This window comes from Typopeltis vanoorti, chromosome 5 (assembly GCF_054136105.1).
Source record: "Typopeltis vanoorti isolate ZY-2024b chromosome 5, IOZ_Tvanoo_1.0, whole genome shotgun sequence".
Lineage (NCBI taxonomy): Eukaryota > Metazoa > Arthropoda > Arachnida > Uropygi > Thelyphonidae > Typopeltis > Typopeltis vanoorti.
In genome coordinates, this window is record NC_143553.1 from 36461679 (window position 1) to 36477781 (window position 16103).

The following is a 16103-nucleotide window of genomic DNA, read 5'->3' on the forward strand; positions in this document are numbered from 1 at the left end:
AAACTTATGATAAAAAGAAGAGGAATAAACAAAGCACATTGGACATTTCCATCAAAAAATAAAAAAAAAAGAGTTCGAAGCCACCTGGTCCTTCACATAGGGAAGGTATTGAAGATGTCATTGTGGAGGAAGATTCTCCTGTTTTATAGTGGCAGTAATGCCCAGTACAGTTTTATAAGATTTAAAAATTAAAATGACAGTATACTTATTACGGTTAAGTACCTAACCCCTATAACTCTGTTGATTTAATGTATCAACTTAAGTCCGACTGACTTACGTCCTGTCGACAGTGGTGAATTCTCCATGCTTGCTGTGCAAGTTCATTAATTGAGAAAGAAGTAATATTTATTTGTCAATAAATGCATGCATTTATAAGCATTCCATTTAGGCTTTTATTTTTGTAGACAGAAGACGTTTTAAGCTGGAGTGGCAATAATTGAGCTTTGTGTCATGTATCGAAGGCCGACATCAGTCAAGCTACCTTGGCTTGCTCGGTTGTGGGAGCATCCAGGTCCTCGTTTCAGCACAGTGATTTCATGTGCACGCATAGCCATTTCCGCTCCCTCCACGTCATCTCACCCTGTTCCTTAAACATGGGCCATATGCAGCCAAAGTAGCTCTAGCCAATGAGCTTCAGCCAGCATTTACAAGTGTGCATGTTGCTTGGGAAAATTAAGTTACAACCAACTTTTTATGACGATCTCATTGACCAGTTCATAAAGAAGAACTGTAGGGTAGAATTTGTATTCAAGTAGCTAAATTGAAAAAGATAGAATATCATTTGTAAAATAAATGTTGTATTTGTATGATTAAATGTACATAAATTTCTAAATACAGGTAACCCTTGTATAATGCGGTACTTATACAACGCGGTTTCGATATAATGCGGTCAAAATTGTAGTAACCCTTGTTGATTGCGGTACTTATACAACACGGTTTCGATAAAAACACGGTCTACGAAGTGTAGTAACCCTTTATCTTTTCATGTTTTTCACTGCACGACTTAAAAATCATTTTATCTTCATTAAATTTGTGTCTGCCTGTATCCCGCATATAATTATAAGTAGTGAATTTATATTAGGGGAAATACCCTTTAGCATGCATGTACCTCAATTGTTTACAATATAAAACGTTTATTGTTGAAAATTGTCTTCATTTCTGCCACGAAAGTGCATTAAAAATCATAAGTGTGTTCATCTCAAGCTGAGCACTTTATTTTCTGGTGAGTTACATACAATATGTAATGCTTGGTTTTTTGTGTAAAAAATTATTTTTATAGTAATGGCCACAAACTGCAACGAAAGGGAAAAACCAACATTAAATTCTCTCGAAGAAAAATATTCAAAATCTTAGATCGGTTGAAAAATGGAGAAAAACCAGGAGTTTTTGCAGGAACTTTGAATTTAAATGAATCAACAATTAGGACAATCAAACAAAATGAACATAAAATCCAAGAAAGTGTTTATTGCTGGGTCAACGATAAGTGCAAAGCGCATTGCTCGTGTACACGATATTCTAATGGAAAAATGGAGAAATCTCTAATGATTTCGATTGAAGATTGCACCTCAAAAGAAAATTATTAAACAAAAAACTCGCAAAAACATTTATAGTGCAGACCAGGTGTTCAATGCGATTGAATCCGGGTTATATTGGAATAAAATGCAAAAACGCATCTATATTTTGAAAAATGAAAGATCATCTCCTGGATTCAAAGTTTCCAAAGAATTGCTCTACTGTTTTGTAGTAACGATTCAAGTGATTACATGACATAACCAGTGTTTATTAACTAATCCTCAAATCCTCGTGCTATGAAAGATTAAAATATGCGCTATTTTATCTTGCCTGAAACATTTATGCATTATATGCAATGAAGTTTAAGTACAATTTGTAATTTTTATGCTTTTATACTATGTATTTGTTTCATAGTTTATATGTTTTCTTAAATTACATGAATTAAATAAAAATATATTTTTGTTGGATATGTCAATGTTGTATATACAGGGTGTTTGGGATAAATTTGACAGTTTCGTAAGGAAAAAGAAAATCTTCTTTGTATCTATTAAATTTAATGAATTGACAAAAAAACATTACAGGCAGAGTTAATTACAATACTATCAACAAGATTTACTCAAAATAACCACCATTAGCATCGATCACAGCTTCAATTCTGCTTCGGAACCTCGAACAAGCTGATGCTACAGTCTCCCTGGGAAGGGCCGCAAAAACTGTTTTAATTTTATCCATTAACTGGGCTTTTGTATTACTGGAAGTGCGATTGGTGTCTTTTTCAACTGCGCCCCATACAAAATAATCCATGGGGTTAAGGTCTGGGGAGTTTGGAGGCCAAACATTTGGACTGGTGAAGTCGTAGAAATTTTCAGACAACCATTTTTGACTTTTCCCAGAGGTGTGGCAAGGGGCCGAATCCTGCTGCCATACATACGGCCTACCATTGGCTACCCTTGTTATCCAGGGCTTGACTACAGTTAGCAACTCCACGAACAAAGCCCGAATTCCAATGCCAGGGTTCTTCAACACCTGTTCCTGCAGATTTGCGAGGAATTCTGCTGTACGAACGCAATCAGATCGTCTGCTAGGGATCTTTCTTCTTGCTACATCCTCGTAGTCACCATTGCAAGTCTCTAGTTCATGCCTGATTGTTTTTACTGTATTCAGGGAGCATTGGGCAGCAGTCGTAATATCCTTATTTTGATGGCGGGCACGAATCATCATGATACAAGTTATTCTCTTCCATGATTCAGGTGGGTTCCAGCTATCCATCCTTTCTGACATCTTGTATATGAATGAAGAAGGATCCAAACTTTTAAATGAAGAGAAGTGTGTGTTAATACATGTAACTTACGGAAAAATATAATTAATTATAAATATGTCAAATTTATCCCGAACACCCTGTATAATAATAAAAAAAAAAAAAAAAAAAAATTCGGAACATAACCCTACTTTTTCTATGTGATGTAAGACTCGCATAACGCGATTTATATAATATAACGCCATTACTGCGGAACCTAACATCCGCATTATACGAGGGTTACCTGTACAAAGTTTTAAATGATCAGTAATTCATTATTCTGCTAATCAGACTTCAATCACACCTCTCATTCCCTGAATGATAACAAGAGCAAGCGTGAATTTCAAGACTAGCATTCACCCCTGCCAAATGCAACGGAACACGTTGAACGGAACTCACATTCAGTAATGGGTTGACAGAGAATCCCCTTTGCAAAGAACAGCATGGATTTACTGAGGGAAGGTCATGTTTTAGCAACTTTCTCATATTCTAAAATAATGTTACTGTTGAGTTAGATAAGGGGAATGGATACACCATGAGCTTTGAATTTCGCTTAAGTTTTTGACAGAATACAGCATGGAATACTATTGCATAAATTAAAGGATATGGGATTGGATTATAAACTAATGGCATGGATAAGAGGATGGCTGACTGACAGACATCAAAAAGTGGTGTATGGGGGGAATGAATCTGTAAGATTCAAGGTAAACCAGTGGTATGCCTCAAGGATCGGTACTCGGTCCATTGTTATTCAATCTATACACATTATTGACATTGGCAAAGATTTCACATGTGAAATGCAGCTATTTGCTGATGATGCAAAGATAAGTAGGGTAATCAAGAGGGCTACTGATATGCAATACTTGCAAAATGATTTGAACAGGATGGAATTGTGGGCATGTGAAAATGGATGTCATTTCAATGTTAATAAATGTAAAGTGCTTACACTTTGGTGTGATTAGATATCCAATGTCGTATTATATTGGTGGGATTATGCTTGACGAAACTGATGAGGCTATGGATCTGGGAGTTTTGATAGACAGGAAATTGAAGTTCCAGGGTCATATAGCAAAAATTATAAATACAATTCAGAGATTAATGGCAAAGCTGGAATGAACCTTGACATGCAAAGATAAGGAAGTCATTTTGTCTCTTTACAAAGCCTTGATAAGACCTCACTTGGACTACTGTGCTCAGGTCTCATCTCCTGGATTCTGTGGTGATTCTGATACAGTGGAAAATGATATCAAGATTGTGGAATACAGATTATGAAGACAGATTAAGAATTTGTATGCTGCAGACACTAGCAAACAGGAGAAAGAGGGGGTGATACGATTGCGACTTAGAAACTTCAGAAAGAGTTATACAGAATTTCTGTAGATGGAATTTGGCATTTTATGTAGGGTGCAGAAAGGACATGAGAGCATCCATGGAAGCTGAGAATGAATGCTGTCAAGAAAGGGGTTAGGACTACATTTTTCTCATAAAGTAGTGCATGATTGGAATGTTCTGAATGCAAGTCGCAAGAATGAATTCAAAAATAGGTATGACAGCTGGTGCAAATAGTATGACCTCCCAACTCCCTGGAGGTCTGTCTTAATAATAATAATATTGTATAATCCAAACCCATATTCTCCAATTTATACAGCAATCTTCCATGATGTATTCTGTCAAAAGCCATAGCAAAATCCAAAAGCATCATGGTGTATCCATTCTCCTTGTCTGACTCAATGGTAACATTATTATAGAATGTGAGCAAGTTACTGAAACATGACCTTCCCTTAGTAAACCAACACTGTTCATTGCAAAGTAGAGATATTCTATCAACTCATTTCTGAATGTGAACCCAAACCAACTTTTCCAAAATCTTTACAACTCCAGTCTTATCCTTAAATTTCTCAACTACAGGAGTGCCATTCTATCACCTAATCAGCAATGATTTCTCCCTTTGAATAATAAATCCTACGTATACTCTAGGTACAGGAAAATTTAATGTTTCAAAAAAAAATTTTTTTTGAAACATTAAGCGAAAAACTCATACGGTAACCTAACAAAAATTAGTCTATTCGGCAGTGTATAGATTATTTTGAATTATTATTTCAACTCCTCTATAACGAATGCGCACAAGTGTGAAAATAAAATAAGCGCATACGCTATCTTTACCCTTCTCCCTTCTGGTAGCCAATCGTATGATAAAACCAATACCCAATCAAATGTTTTATAAAAGATTTCATTCTTATTATATTTTGATAGTTAAAAAATGTTTTTCTTATGTAAGATAAATTAACACAGTTGATTGTGTACAAATATATCATGTTTAGATCATGAAATATTTGTTCAAAAATGATAGCCTTTAGAGGTTGATTGTCCTCTCATACTTTTTGATTGGAAATTGTATACAAGCTGTATTAATAAGAGTTTTTGTGTGAAATATGGCTTTTTTTTCTTTCTTTTTGCTCGACGATGCGAGCCCTTTGTTAAAATTTCCATAGCTCACCACTGGCTATATGTCTTTTCTATAGGAACTTGAATAGAATTTAGTTCAATTTTCCACTGGACTTGATAAAACTTGAGCAACTGCTCCCCAACCTCTTTGTAGTTCAACTGCAAATGTACCAAACTCGATTCTCCTCTTCTACACCATTTGTCTCTGTTCTCTGGAACAACTTTACCATGAAGTGTTTTCCACAAAAACTACAAATGCCAGCTTTCAAGAAAATGGTCAACAGATTTCTTCTTTCCAAACCCTCACCTAAACCCTACACATGATGCTGGCATGTTAAACTTTTTTCATGTCTTATGCTTACAACTGATATAAAAATAATATATAATAATAATAATAAGCTAATGCCTTTTATTCCCTTATAGGGGGTAGGTGAGGCCTTTAAACTCTATCTAGCTTTTTGGAGACTGAATGGGCAGTTCAATCTCCACCGGTAGCCACCAATGAAGAGACCAGCAAACAAGTCCTGCCATCTCTTGGTACCTAACCCTAACAGGATATGTTACTGTCTGAAATAATGTGTTCAACGGTACATTTTCTTGAGTTTACAGGATGAAAAACCCTGCTTGCCCATGCTAGAGATCGACTAACTTGAGAACCGGTCGAAGAAAGGCTTAGAAAAAGTTCCTCCAGTCGGCGACTAGACTTGAACCATAAGTCTATCTTAGTGCAGCCAAGGACAGAAGATGCAAGCACTACTTCCACTGAGCTACACAGGCCTTTCTCTATATAAAAATAATAAAGTAATTAAACAATTATGATCAAAACTATAGTTGATTTACAAAGCTGCAATTCACTGTAACCCCTCACCAAGCTCACTAAAACTGTGTGCAATTATTTGCAAATAAATACAAGTAAACACTTATACAGCTAATAAAAATACATAACATTGCTCTGGTACTAAAACTTTCACTATTAAAGTCACAAGCGAAATTCAGTTATAAGCAGTGAATCAAACCTGCTTCTCCTCGCTGTTTTTTCTCTACAATTAGCCGGTACTCCTCTAACTCCTGGTCTGAAATGTTATCAAATGGATTTTTTGCATAGGCACTCTTATAGACAAGAGCATTATGCTGAAATTCCCTCTGAATAATTCCCTTAGAAGCAGCTCCAACAAGAATAACCTGATCTCCTGCTGCACCAGCCTGCATTTCCTTTAAAACAGAAAAAAAGAGGAATTATTTTCTTCATGCCATAAATATATAACATTTTTCAACAAATTTACAAATAAAAAATTCATTATATAAAACAGTGAAGAAATGTACTTTACAGAGTTAACACTATAAATTTTAATGCTATAAATCCATCATAGAGATAACTCTGTTTAAAAGAAGCCCAGTGACTTGAGTAAATCACTTCTTCAAAAAGTCACCTTTCTTCATCCCAGGATCAACTTTACCCTCAAAAAATATAACAAAGAATGGTTCGTAGACAATTCATCATGGGAAAATTCATTGCAGAAAAAATTTACTGAAAGTGATATTGCCTAAAAAATTGAAGTCAGTTTGGTTTAACACGTGTTATGTAGAGGTGTGTGATATTTGATAATAAATTGTATCTGAGAGATACTACGAACTCAGATGTCAGTATACTATCAGTTTTTTTTTTTTTTTTTTTCAATAATTTCTAGATTGCAACTGAAAATAAACCATCATGTATTTTATTCGTAGTGGTTTTTTTTTTTTTTTTTTTTTTAAGCATTTCAGCACATCCTAGTAATGAATGTATCTCTTGGATACATGCGACCTAAGCTGCAAATTTTTCAACTGCGACCTCTGCAGGGTTAACCTCCCAACTGGCCAGGACATATATATACATCCAGCAAATCCTGGATACGAGTCAGACCAGCTGTTGAAAAAACATGGATATCAAGTGCATTTGAATGTAATATCCATTAAAAGGTGCAATAATCCTTCACGCTGAGGAGGACACTTAACCAGATTACCTTGTGTTCAGTTACCTATTGCCAGAAACGCAATTGTTTGTCGTTTGCTCGTTAACTGGAATCTAAATCATATTACCTATATAATGTATCATATAATGACATAATACCAGAATGGTTAATATAATGACATAATGGTCAGTTTTGACGTCTCCTCCTTATTCACAAATGTCCTACTCAAAGAAACCTTAGAGCTAATCCAAGCTAAATTTCCTCCAGATATCTCAGCCCTATTTCAGTTCACAATGAACTCAGGCTATTTCGTTTGGCAGGAAAAATTCTACAAACAGATAGAGGGGGACAGCCATGGGTTCACCACTTTCCCCACCCTTGGCCAACTTCTTCATGGAGACGTTTGAAGAGAAAGCCTTAAACTCAGCCCCACAAAAACCTACCATATAGCTTCGCTACGTTGATGATGTCTTCGCTATTTGGCCACATGGCCCGGATTCACTCCTCTCCTTCCTAACACACTTAAACAACCAACACCCTAGAATCAAATTCACCCTGGAAAAAGAGGAAAACAATAATCTCCCCTTCCTCGACACACTAGTCACCCGCCAACCTGATGGAACCTTGGTTTTCTCAGTTTATAGAAAACCCACCCATACAGACAGATACATTCACCAACAATCCCCCCCCCCTCACAACAATATGGAGTTATTAAAACATTATTCAACAGGGCAAAAATAATCTCTTCTAATGATCAAGCCCTAACCACTGAACTAAATCACATCCGTGACACTTTCTCAGCCAACGGCTACCCCCTCCAAAAAATACTTAACCCAGTTATCCACAACCTACTACCCCCTCCCCTTCACAATAAAGATTACTCTAAATCCATCACCATTCCCTACATCCGAGGCACCTCGGAAAAAATCAATAAAATCCTAAAAAAACATGACTTGACCACTTGTTACAGACCACATAGAAAACTGGCATCCCTTATCTGCTCCACCAAAGACCAACCACTCCCCCTAGACCTACCTGGTGTATACCAGGTCCCTTGCAGCTGTAAACTGTCCTACTTTGGCCAAACAGGCAGGACAGCAAATATCAGAATCTCAGAACACAAGGATTACATCCGATTTCACCAGTACAGCCACTCGGGGCTTGCAGACCACGCTCTGGATACTCGCCACAGAATAAGATGGAAGAAAGCCACAGTAATACACCGCAGCAAGTTCAAGTATGAAAGACTATTCATGGAATCAGCCTCGGCCCTTAGGAACATGCCAAACCTCAACAAATTTGGATGCATGAGACTGCCCCAAATTTGGGAAACGTTTATCAGAAGAACTTCAGCCCAAAGGCCAAGAACTACCAATATAGCCCGCCAGGGGCACCATCAGGACTTTAGGAAAACGCTAGCTTCCCAGCTTTAGTCTCATTTGCTGTTATTAGTACTTGTGTGCACATGTCTTAGTAGTAAGTTCCCAAGAAGATGGCAACGTGACGTTCGCCGAAATATCGGAAAGTATAAATTAAAGTTTATTTAATCTATATTTCTAGTATATGCTGTCAATTCCTTAAATATTAGTTATGATGTTTAACCAGCGTATAAGCCTCTCAACAAGAATATAGTCTAACCAAGTGGAAAAATAAACTTCCAATATATTACCTACAAGTTACATTTATTTTTGCTACTTGTTTTATCGTATAATTATAGTTTTTAATACCAGGGCAAATAAGAGATCCTTTCTTATTTCTTCACTTAAGATTGTATCACTCTGGAGAACAATGCCACTATCCTTTTTTTTTTTTTTTTTTTTTCCTAATTAACTTAGTCACCAACCAGTGCATTTTATTCTCCCAGAACTTGATACAAGATAATTTTTGTCAAACAATTATTTCATAAATTCATAAAAATCCGAATCTTAAAATAAATACAGCCTCCATCTGTTACAAATTGTTTTCTTTATTTTTTATTCATAATCTTATTTAGAAAATAAGTTCACAGATTGCGTGAAGGTTCGCTCTTTTACGATATTACCTTATAATCATACGTAAATCTTGAATCATATCACATAATGTATAATATTTATAATGTTCTTTGCAATTCAACTTTCTTGGTTTCCTGGAATCGCTCATTACATATTGAAATGAACAGCTATTATGAAATAAACTGTTATATACATATTTTCTGCTAATTTTGATATTATATGGCAATTCTGAAGTAGCGATACTTTCCCTACAGTTTATCATTCGAAACACGTATAGGTGCATGTGTCAAAATGAAATTTTACTTCCAAAATTTTCATAATAGAATTAAAATTGTATTTCCTCTTTGATAATTCACCCCCCCCCCTCCAAACTATTACACACACAAATACTGCTAGGTAACATGTGTGCACCTTCATTTTATTTGAAATAGTTATTTTTCCAAAGTAATTGTACCATATAACTTTTAACATTCCGATACTAAAATTAAATTGCGATTATCACAAATGAGCAAATTTTATATATTTTCTCATTTATATTATTTCCTGATAAATATAAATCATTAAATTATGTGATATTGGGGAGATTAATCTTTAAAAAACAGTGTCATCATACGAAAGCAATATCAGAATAAAATTTTTAAAAAATATTTTTTTAAATAAATATTTTTAAAAAATGTTTCTTATATGGGAAAATTTTTTTTCACATACATCTGCAATGAATTTTCCCCATGATTAAATTTCCAGCGATGAATAGTCTCCACGATTAAATTTCCCCGCAATAAACTGTCCGGACATGCAAAGAATACCATCCTTTCTTTTTCTTTGCTTTTTATATCCAATCTGAAACTGATGATCCTGCACTACATAAGTTCTCACATAGAAGACCATGCCATGGATATCAATCAGTGGAATGAACGGAACAAAACCTCCCTTTTATAGAGGAGTAGATATAAATTAGAGAAATCATTTCTAAAATCTACTTAAGTATAAAGAGCTAATAAGCTTTATTTCGGCAATGAAAACATTACTTAAATTAAGGGGATATTAAATCCCGCATAGTTTTAAAACCGAATAAGAAACTCAAAGATCGGAATCAGAGAGTTTCTTGCCGATTATAGTAAACTATAAAGTATCAGCGACACTAGCGTTAGCCAATGCAAGTAATCCTAGTACGTAGTACAGTACCGGGCAACTCGTGGCAGAAGTGGGGGAAGTTCATCGCTATTCTTAGGTATTTTCCATAATGTAAAAACACATTTCCTAGGAAATGTATGCTGTTATTACATTATGGAGGGAGGTCACTACCCAGACCGGTTTCAGCCTTTTTTGAGGCTTCATCAGTGAGTAGCTAGACCTAATACCAAAGTGTATAGCGAAAAGAACTTATGTACTCTGCGAACGAGTTTTCCAAACAGGTGTAACCATCAAGTTACTTAAGTATAAAGAGCTAATAAGCTTCATTTCGGCAATGAAAACATTACTTAAATTAAGGGGATATTAAATCCCGCATAGTTTTAAAACCAAATAAGAAACTCAAAGATCGGAATCAGAGAGTTTCTTGCCGATTTCGCTATACACTTTGGTATTAGGTCTAGCTACTCACTGATGAAGCCTCAAAAAAGGCTGAAACCGGTCTGGGTAGTGACCTCCCTCCATAATGTAATAACAATAAGAATATAAGGGGGTTTCTGAAAGGAATACATACGTGGCTGGAATAAAGACTGTGTATAGCTAGCTAGACCAAGTCTAGAATCTGGCAACTGTGACATAGCTTAAAATTACTAGAGAAGCTTGATAATGAATGCAGAAAAAAATGAATAAAAACTACAGAGGATTTAGATTTGAAAAAATCAAGCAGAAAAGCAAGGAACCTATTAAAGAAATTAGGTGGAAGTAATCTAGTTACCCGTAAAGATCATTTGGCGACTCCAGATCAAATTGCCTGCCAAATAACCTCGCTGTCTAGAGTCCCTTGAGATCATCAACACACATGGAGGTTAAAAGATTACTCAAACTTACAACAAAGTGCAGCTGATAGTTCACAATTTTCAAGAGAATGTACCACAAATTAAATAACTGTGGCCTTAAAGGAGGTTAAAACCAGCAAGGCACCAGGCTTTGGTGGTATAGTCCGACCACATAAGCGAGAGCTCTTGTTGGCAGACTGCCAAGAAGAGTCAATTCATGTTGAAGGGGAGAAAGAAATAACGCGATGAACGAATTAAACAAAGCGCGAAATCACGTGCTTTATACGTAAAATTTTCCAACTGTTATACCAGCAAAATAGTTACCACTTTAAAAACTACAATGATCATAAAAGAGAAGTTAATTTTCTGACGTATAATAATAAACAACTCATCCCACAATACCCTATTATCGGAATGGATTCTCCTTCTGTTCACATGCGTAGCAGTGTCGAGGGGTCTCGTATCTGTGGGCATACTATATTCATCCTGATTTCTTGGTTAACTGTGGAAAAAATGCTTGTTAATGGCTAACAAGATTCTTTTCTCATATTTTAAAGAAACTTTCCAAGAGACTTTAAGAGAACCAAAATAATAGCATATTAAAACCCTACAAGCCTCAAGATCAAGAAAAGAGCAATCACCCAATTGCACTCCTCAGTTGCTGTTATAAGTTCTCAAAAGACTCCTCCTTAACAGAATTGGGCCAAAAATATCTGAAGTCCTAATCAAGCAATCAGGCTTTTGAGCTTGATATAGTTGTACAAACCAAGTACTACACCTTACTACTCATATAGGTAAGACTTACTGCTTGTATAGAGAATTGTTTGAAAACTTCTGTTGTGTTTGTTGACCTTGCTGCTGGGTATAACATGGTATGGAAAGAGGGGTTACTATTTGTTTGTCATTATTTGTTTGATGACTGCTCCATTCTAATTTGTATATATAGCTTGAGAATTAAAGTATGGAACATAGGCAAGATCAAATTTAGCATACACAATCTCTTATAGCTAGTAATGGCGATTTTTTTAAATTTTATTTTATTTTTTATGAAACATGCTCGCAGGTTCGCTAATTTTTTGGGAGACAGCGCATTGGCAATAGATCAAGCAAGATAGTTACACAAACAAAACATTTTATTTTGATCTTAGTATGAATCTACAAATCACAATGTAAGAGGGAGAAAATTTGTTTCTCAACCTAGTCATATGCACGTTAAGTGCAACATACAATTAACTTTCTCTTACATAACACTTGCTTAACCCTTTATATTGTAAACTCATCTAAATTTAACATACAGTTAATCCTTATGTGCTAACTTTGCTAATCTCTATTCATTCTATATACAAAATTTATATAGAATGAATTTCGTTCGTTTCCTTTCATGACCATAACTGTTTACTTAACTAGTTATTAACAATCTCCCGTAAGCACTTTCGTTACATGTATAAATTCCAACAGTAAGTTTTTAAAACATTAACAAAATTTATGCTTGCTTACAATAGCCTTCACAGATACAGTTCAGTTAACATGAATTCTTTAGCTAAATTTGTTTAACCTTGTGACCCTTTCCTTGAATACAACTGTTAACTCGACGATAGGGCGATTCTTCACCCTTCCAGTTGCCAGGAAATTTGGGTAATTTCTCCATTGGAAACAGGAAATGAACTGCCGATGTCTTCCGATATGCCCACAGATAGCTGTACACTCCAAGCACTGCGTTGCAATCTGGCTAAAGTTCCACTGAAATACGGCCTCGTCTTCACCACCAGAACTCTGCCCACTGAAAGGGAATGGCACCAGAAGCCTCCAAAACTCCAGAAGAAGCAGAGCGATAGAGTGACCGGTGAGATTCTTCTAAAACTTCTATTCTCTATATTTTTGAGAACCCTCTCAGCCCTCTTAAATATCTTGTCTCATTCTATGTCACCACGTAATTGTTGTCAGAATCACCCCCCGGCACAATAACGTCACATCAGCAGGCTCAATTACGCCCTAAAAATAAAATCTCTCCCAGATCACCCTACGTGGAATAGTATCTTCTCTCTGCATTGGGAAGCTCAATATCACACATATAATACTGCTATACATCCTTTTGGTATGCGTATTAAAGAAACTGTGCAAGCTGTTAGTATAAATGTTGATAACATTAGCTACACTAAACATAACAGCATTCCTCCATGGCAGGTTTGCACACCATCCTGCAACCTCTCACTTTGTCAGTTACAGAACTCTTACACCCCATCATCCATTTACCTGCAATTGTTTAATGCACACAGAGCAGCACACGCTGATTTCTTACCCATCTATACTGATGGTTCAAGAACACACCTCTGTTAGCTGTACTTCCTGATATCATTATCTCAAATCAGATCCCACCAGACTGCAGTAATTATATAGCAGAGTTATATGCCATTCAGCTTGCACTTGTGTATATAAAAGAAAACTGCTACCAAAAGTGTATAATTTATACAGTCTCACTGAGGTCTTTACGGGCTATCTCCTCTCCTAAGTATAATCCGCATCCAGTACTTTATGAGGTGCTACACCTGCTTCACAAAATCAAAATCCTTAATTCTGATGTTCAGTTCTGCTGGATTCCCAGCCACATCGGAATCAAAGGAAATGAGGCTGCAGCTGCTAAATCAGCTCATACCTTCTCCACATACTTTTTGACAGTTCCATATACAGACTACAGATCAAAGATCAAAGCTAATTGCTCAGTGGGAGTTAACATGGCAAGAAGAATCAACAAACAAATTATATAACATTAAACCTGAAATTAAACACTGGCTAGTCAATGTACAAAGAGAAGGGAGGAGATTGTCCATGCTAGGCTCCAAATAGGTCATAGTCTCCTTACACATTCTCATTTACTGAGAGCTGATGACCCTTCCATATGTGAAAAATGCAACACACATCTCACTATTCATCATATTCTGGTAGATTGTCAAAAATTTACACAAGAGAGGAATGAAATTTTCGCCTATCTAACCAAGCCATATACACTCAGGGAAATGCTAGCAGACTCAGGCAAATTGCATGATGTTTTTAATTTTTTAGAAAGAATTAATTTGCACAAACACATTCGACCATAAATTTGTTTATATGTAAATACTTTTTTGCTTAACTTTTATACATACATATTATTCATTAGGTTAAATCTGACCAATTATGAATTACCATAGGCCTTGATCTTGTATATTTGTATCATGCTGCTGTAATTTTGTTAATATGTAAATACCATAATGCTAAACTTAAATTTTATGATCAGTACTGTATAATAATTCCTTTCTGCTCTTTAAGTATTAGTATAATAATGTTTGTTATAATCTTACTAGATGTAGACACTGCATTCCTTGAATTGTTTTTTATATACATATGTTAACTTATAGTTATCTATTTATGTATACTGCTGAAATCTTTGCAGTAATTTTGTTTATATGTAGAAACTGCATCACTTAACATACATTCTGTTTATGCATCTTATTTATTACTTTATTTTTCAAATAATCATGTAGTGCTGTAGGACATCTTACCTATTTGTGCACTTTCTAGTAATTCTGTTTATACTGCATTGCTAAATTTAATTTTCATCCATGCATATTATATAATAATCCCTTTTTGCTTATTTTTGTACTGCTATAAAGGTATCTATTATAATTTTACATATACGTAGATACTGCATTCCTTGGCTTAGTGTTTCATATATTATGTATTAACTTATATTGCTAACTATTTTTGCACTACTGTAATAACCTCTGACCTTGTGTGCGCTCTGCAGCAGTTCTGTTTACCTAGAGATGCTGCTTTGTGAAACTAGATTCTTGTAGAAACATATTGTTTACAATTTTCTGCAAATGCTAATGTAACCTTGAGTATGGCACAGTATGACCTTTGTAGTTTTTGTGCCAAATAAACTATAAATCAAACAACCAATTCAGTAGGCTCCATGTGAGACACTATATCATGGGTGCATATTTTTAGGTTTGCAAGATCTTGTGAATGTTTGTTTATGCACAGTCATCATTATAATCTATGCTAATCCTCTTTCCTTTGTTTTCGTACAACTTAATAAAGCTTATTTTTGTGCACTTTTACAGTAAAAATATAATATTCATACAATTACTACATATGACTATATATATTCATATTTTATATATGTGGCAACCTCTGTAAAATCGAACTCAGAAAAAATTTAATTTAATTTTTCATGAGAGATTTTACTCCATCATATGACTTATTGGTTACATTCTTTCTGACAGATTTCATATGGTACAGGGAAACAAAATGAGCAAACAGAGAAAGCTGAACAACAGTCTATCATCTGATCTACTGACAACTAGGTCAAGAAAATTTGCTTATGCATGTGATATAACCCTTACCATCCAACATAAAAAAACATCAAAGTAACTGAAGACTGGTTCTAAGAATCCCATTGGTTCTAAAAATGATCTTAGAACCATTGGGGGATACCTTTAAAAATCGAGACTAACACTAAACCTCAATAAGAAAAAATGTTAGCTCCTTCCACCTAAACACCAAACTCAAATAGGAAACTTCAAGTCGACTTCAACAACACAATGCTGCGACACCAAGATTTCCCTAAATATCTGGACGACCCCTTGGATAGAACACTACTGTTCAAAAAACATGTGGAAAATATCTCTTTAAAGATCAGAACCCATAATGATATCATAGAAAAACTGTGTGGTTCTACATGGGGTTCTTCTGCTACCACACTAAGATGCTCAATATAGCAGAATATTGTTAACCAGTATGGCTAAACAGTCCTTATATCAAGAAAATCAAAATGCAAATAAATACAGCAATGAGGACAATAATAGGCTGTGGCAAATCCACTCCCCTCTACTGGCTTTCAATCTCGAGCAACATTACACCACCGAACTTGTGCAGACAAGACGCTCTCGTAAAAGTACAG

The 16103-nt window shown here is 35.4% G+C and overlaps 1 protein-coding gene across 4 annotated transcripts in view; it reads right to left on the minus strand.

Moving 5' to 3' along the window:
* Positions 1-16103, minus strand: part of LOC150106320 (protein hu-li tai shao-like) — a 469862-nt gene that overhangs the window by 112564 nt on the left and 341195 nt on the right. For all 4 annotated transcript variants that reach the window (XM_090393077.1, XM_090393078.1, XM_090393076.1 and 1 more), the window contains exon 13: positions 6271-6466. In XM_090393077.1, coding sequence (XP_090249203.1) covers positions 6271-6466 — 196 coding nt within the window. The remainder of the gene's footprint in view (positions 1-6270; positions 6467-16103) is intronic.